The 5,512-nt window shown below is 41.3% G+C and overlaps 1 protein-coding gene across 1 annotated transcript; it reads right to left on the bottom strand.

The window, feature by feature from the left end:
- Nucleotides 1–531: 531 nt before the first annotated feature.
- LOC146389702 (G-protein coupled receptor 87-like) lies at nucleotides 532–1,753 on the bottom strand. The gene is made up of 3 exons (XM_084919447.1): nucleotides 1,649–1,753; nucleotides 1,300–1,559; nucleotides 532–1,207 (listed from the first exon to the last, which is right to left on the bottom strand). Exons 1-3 carry the CDS (start codon nucleotides 1,751–1,753, stop codon nucleotides 532–534), a joined length of 1,041 nt encoding a protein of 346 aa, XP_084775573.1.
- Between the last annotated feature and the right edge of the window lie 3,759 nt (nucleotides 1,754–5,512).

Below are 5,512 nucleotides of genomic sequence, written 5' to 3' on the forward strand. Positions count from 1 at the left end.
AAAGCAGAAAAATGTTAGAGCTTTCCTTAATAAGCAGAAGCTGTGAAAACATTTATTCATTTGTACACTGAAATATAAAAAATACTGCTGAGAAGCAGAAAGAATCATTTTAATTTGTGAAAATGTTGAAATCATTTTTCAAGCATATTAACAACATGAATTGTTGGAATGAATGTGACCAGTTGTTCAGTTTATTTAAATCAGACACTGTAACTTGCAAACTCTTGTAAGCACTATCTTTTTTCGTCCTATTCTTTTAGATTTTTTACATTACATTTTTAATTGGAGAGGATTTATCTCAACTGGGATCAAAGGAGCTTGGAAAGAAAAGCGTCTGGACTTCTAAGGTCCAATGGTGGAGAGTCCCAGATTTAAACCCAGTGGGAGTATCTGGTATCATTTGACCCTAGAACTGAAGAAGCTTCTGGGAGACTATGATGACCTGGATGACTGAGAACCTTCACAGACTGAATTGGGATCCATGGCCTGGTTTCAAGCAAATCTGGATATTTTAAACTGTTTACATTTTTCTTACAGCTCACTGGTTTGACTTGCTGCTGTTGTAACAACTGTCTGCTGCACCTCACTCCACTCACTCCCCTTGTTTGGTTGTCGGCTCTTGGTCTCCTTGGATGGAATCTTCAGATTCACCTGAGCTCGGACACTCTTACAAAGGAAAAAGTAAACAAGAGGGTCCAAACAGACATTGAAAACTGACAGTATTGTGGTTGCATCCATTAAATAGTAGAACACCTGATGCACAGATCTGCTGCCCAACTTAAATGCCAAGGAAAGCCGAACCAAGTAATACGGGATGAAGCAAACACAGAAAATGCTGACAAGCACCAATATGTTCCTGCGAGACTTCACAAGCTTCTCAGAGTGGCGGGAGGCCAGCTGCTTCTTCTGTTCCTGTAACACCCTGCAGGAGGTGCTGTAGTAGAAGAAGACCAGGGATATGAGGACCAACAGGAAGAGTATGAAAGAGGAGGCCTGGAAGACTTTGTAGATCGGTCTAATTGATGCACTAATGAGGGCTTCACAGCAACCAGGGTCAGAGGTCAGAGGTTGTTGAGTAATGAAAAATAGTATGGTATAGGTGATTATTGGAGCCAGGACACTAACCCAGGTGATCATGGAGATGATGTATGCAGCTCGTACTGTCTGGAGGAAGTGAGGCCCTGAAGAATGGACCACCTTCAGATACCTGGAGAGAGAAGAGAAAGGAGGCAGTAGACAAACTCACTAATCAGTGCAGACGTCACTTTTACAATAAATGATAAATTATTAGTTCCTTACCTGTTGGCAGCGATGTACCCCATGAATAGGATACTGGCTTGCATGTTGAGGAAGAAGGCAGAAGTTCCAAAGCTACAGTAGAGCCTCCGAATGGTGAGAGAGCTGGTGGCGTACTTGGTGATGCGGAGTGGCAGACAGAGGCAGAGCAGGAAGTCAGCAGCTGTCAGGTTCTTCAGGTAGACCATCAAGCTGCTTGATGCCTGCTGCCGAGTTTGACAACAGTAAAACCGCACGATGATGCCATTGAGAAACAAACCCACCTTAAGAGGACACAGAAGGGATCGAGAGAACAGGACTTCAGTAATAAGTACATTTCAAACAGAGCGTAATCTTAAATTTTGAAACTTACCAGAAACACCAGACTGTAGGCAACCATAAAGACAGGGCTGACTGACGGGACAGCCAGATCACAGGTCTGATTGTAAGATGAAGTTATGTTTGTTGGCTCAGCCATGTTTCTGGAGATTAAAAATAAACCCCCCTCTTTGAAACAAACCGTAAGATATTAGATAGATAAATATTATCTTCATCTTTAAAAGAAACCCCTTTTATGGTTTTTAATCTTAATGTTCAGTCTGTAGTAATATGTCTTTCTAAATTAATCAATCATCTCATTAATCTGATTTAAGCCCTTGACTAAAGTGGGAATGATCTCTTTGAATGTGAGTAAGCTCACCTAGTGTTTTAATCACGTTCAATATCGTTCTGACAGAGGGCACAGGAACATATTCATCTCTACAAATCTTAGCAACGTGGTGTCTAACCAGACCTGGTTTACTTTGAGCCCTGCTAACACTTAGTTATTTATAATCAGGAAATGTCCTTTAAGTGCCTGGAATGATCAAAATAGCTCCTCCTGTGTCAGCAGTAGTAATATCACATCATTCAAATGTATATGAATCTAGAAACTTGGCAGGTCTAAAGTTAACACACAGATTATTTAAGTAACTAGGACTGCCTTCTTTCATCTAGTCATAACTGAGGGTCGAGTATTGAAATTCTTTAATATCAGAAAAGCATTCACTTGATCCAAAAGCGAGTGAGAGTACATCTCAGTATTCAGTTTATTGCTGTGCCTGTGACAGCGTTAGACGACCTGCTCTACCTCCTGGTCATCTGTTGCCTTCTCCTACAACATGTATGCAGCATACTATTGATCGCAGGGCACAAATAAGGAATCTTTGGCTTAACTATAAACCCTGCGCTCCTAATTAAGCCATGAATGTTGTTCATTATCATTGGATCCAGGTATAGAAATAAAAATGACTTACCTGTGTTTGATGCTGTTTTTAATGAGCAGCAGAAGCTTCGGTTGTTATGTACTGTCTGTCTAACTGTGTCACTGTAGTTTAAAGCAGATCACTAAACACAGTAACCACACAGCTACCTGAAATCTTTGTTGTACTTCCTGTTTTTCTTCAGGCCAACAACATGCTAATACTGAAAATCTAGATCTATCTATTTATATTATATTTTTTAATTTATCCTTCTGCAGTTTTAAGTGCAAGAAAAGCTGATTAATAGTGTGTGTGAAGCAATTTTTTTAAAGAATTAATTGAATATATCTGGGTAAAACTTTTTCTTACCAGTATATCAATCTATTAATATTTTTGAAATGCCTGCACATGTGTTGCAAACCCAACACTGTGGTAAACAGCATTTCAGTCAATTAATACTTTGAGGTCATTTCAAACACCTGCACATTACACACAAACCACTCATCTAAGTAAACACTTTAGTCAACAGAATGTCAGGTTATTATATTAATTTATGAAGAGCTTCACAACAAAAATGATTGAAAAGCAAAACGTTTCCTTAAAACAAGGTTTAAAAACATTAGTTTTCACCAGCTTTTAAAAAAGAGATCCATGAGTGCACAGACCTCAGATTCAGAGGGGTGAGTTCCAGAGTCTTGGGGGAACGATGGCTATGATGCACATCCAAGTCAACCAAAATGTGTCACTACAAACCATGTGAGAATGTTTAGTCTGCTCATTGGCTTCTTCTGTAGGGGAGGAGCAATAAAATAAAAGCAATAAAATAAAAAAACATGTGGTGCTTTGTTTTGGACCTTTGGAGAACAGAAGTACTCTGGCATGTGCAGAACCTTGTACATACATAGCAACTTCTTGCATCCCACAATACGAAGCATACGTGATCATGGGATGTTTGTTTTTTTTGCTCAAACTTGGAACGTAAACCCGATAATGGGTTCAGATTAAGGTTGGATTACATTCTCACCACGAATGATCCTCTCCAGAGTTTGTTTCGAATAAGACCACCTCTCCAAAGGGTACGTTGTTTTTCTCTCTGCTCCTGAGTACGATCACTGTGTTCAAACCTGCACAAATGAACCACACGAACGACTCATACTGAGTTTCTGTCAGTGCACTCTGCATCTGTTTCTTGTGTGCTTATGTCCGCTAGTTTTAAGACTGTTAGAAAGTCCACAACCCCTGAGTTAGAGTCTACTAATGTTTGCCTGCCTGACTGTTCTGAGACCAGTGTTTACTCATCCAAGTTGATCTGCCTGAAGACTGTCCGTGAATCTCATCTGAACACCTCCAGAGCTGTTTATGGTTCCTCACCTTTTGATACTGTTAAAAATACTCACTCATCAAATCTATCGAAAACTTCATGCCACATTTCTGCGATGGATGCTCCTGAGACTGTGGTGCTGTTCGGGGAGCTCACTAAGATTATTATTATCACGGTCTGCTGATTAACCCTTTCATGCATGAATTATGACAATCTCAAGCAGGATTTTTTTTCTGAAGTATTTTTATTCATCTTTAGGCATGAAAAAAAGACTTTTGAACCTTATTTTTTTAAACATGTACTTTTCAAAGAGTTTTTTTACATGTCCATTTAGGTGGACAACTAGTGAAAGGGTTAATAAGATGTGGTTTTTAGGCACCCCTGTGCCTAAATCTTCATCTGATCCTGTTCCCAGGGATGCCTGGGCCCAGCATATCCCTGCACCCATACCAGTGCCTCGGGTGAGGGTGGTCGGGACTCAGTTGGTCCCTACTCAAGTTCCCTGGCCCGCTAAGGCTTTGCTAATGCCTGCAGCTCTATCTATTCTTCGGGTGGGGTCAGCTGGTGCCAGCCATTCCCTGTGCTGGTACCAACTCCCAAGGTGAGATTGGCATTGATCCAGCCTACTCTTGCACCGGTATCTACTGCTCAGGTGGGAGTGACTGGTTTCTGGCAGGTGCCTGCACTCATTCCTGTGTCTGTGTCTCAGGCGAGCCCATACAGCATCCTCCTATGTCAGCTAGGGGCTCAGGTGAAACCAACCAGCCACCTTCCTCACCTGCTGGAGCCTCGGGAGAGCCCATCTAGCCAACTCCATTGCCAGCTGTGAGCTCTGGAGAGCAGGGACCAGTGGCTGTCCCCTATACCTTCCTCACCTGTACCATTGGCCCTGCAGTTGGCCTCTAGACCTGCTCCATCACTGGCACTACTGGCCCTGCTGGCCCTGCTGGCCCTGCAGTCGAGCCCCAGAGCTTATTTTTTCTTGTGTTTTGAACTTCTGTTCCTTAGTTTAGACTCATTTCTGGACTAATGTTCTTCCTCCTGACTTATTTGAGTTTTAAACTCGGTTTGTTTTTTTGTTTCTGGACTCTCATCCCTTGCTCCCTCCTCCCTTTGTTTCCTAGGTTTTGTCAGTCTGTGTCTCAGTGTGTTCCTCATGTTTTTACTTTGATAGTCTACTGTCTCATGTGCATCCTGTTCTGTTTTGCTTCCTCCTGCCTTTTCTGTTACATTTTTGCCAGGTGTTTCCTCTTTGCCCTCATTTCCTCTTGTATTTAGGATCTGCATCTCTCAGTAAAAAATTTAGGGATTAGTGTCAGGTTGCAATTCTAAGACCAATATGACAAAGTTATCCAGCCCATCACCATCCAATATCTAAACACTCCATTAAGATTATATAATGTACACAAATACATATGATATCAGAGTATGAATGTCTCAATGTCCACCACATGAGCAACCAGCATGACTGACGTGTGTTTTTGCAGTTTTCAGTGAATACAAGCTGCTTAAGTTGTTGTTGATACAGATCAGGAAACACAGTGACCACACAGTAACCTGCACTCTGACTTATTTCCTGTTTGACGTCACTGCTAAACTGGATCAACATATTTTTTAGTACAGAAAAAACAGATGTCATGTTCTGATTAGTTGTGATGGACAGGTTGCTTATATA

The sequence above is a fragment of the Perissodus microlepis genome, chromosome 3 (genome assembly GCF_051167445.1).
Source record: "Perissodus microlepis isolate ML-2025 ecotype Zambia chromosome 3, ASM5116744v1, whole genome shotgun sequence".
In the NCBI taxonomy this organism is placed as follows: Eukaryota; Metazoa; Chordata; class Actinopteri; order Cichliformes; family Cichlidae; genus Perissodus; species Perissodus microlepis.

Coding starts and splice junctions, on each gene's coding strand:
- LOC146389702 (XM_084919447.1), bottom strand. CDS start 1,753: ATGGCTGAGCCAACAAACATAACTTCATCTTACAATCAGACCTGTGAT. Junction 1,560..1,648: donor CCTACAGTCTGGTGTTTCTG/GTAAGTTTCAAA, acceptor TGTCCTCTTAAG/GTGGGTTTGTTTCTCAATGG. Junction 1,208..1,299: donor GGGTACATCGCTGCCAACAG/GTAAGGAACTAA, acceptor TTCTCTCTCCAG/GTATCTGAAGGTGGTCCATT.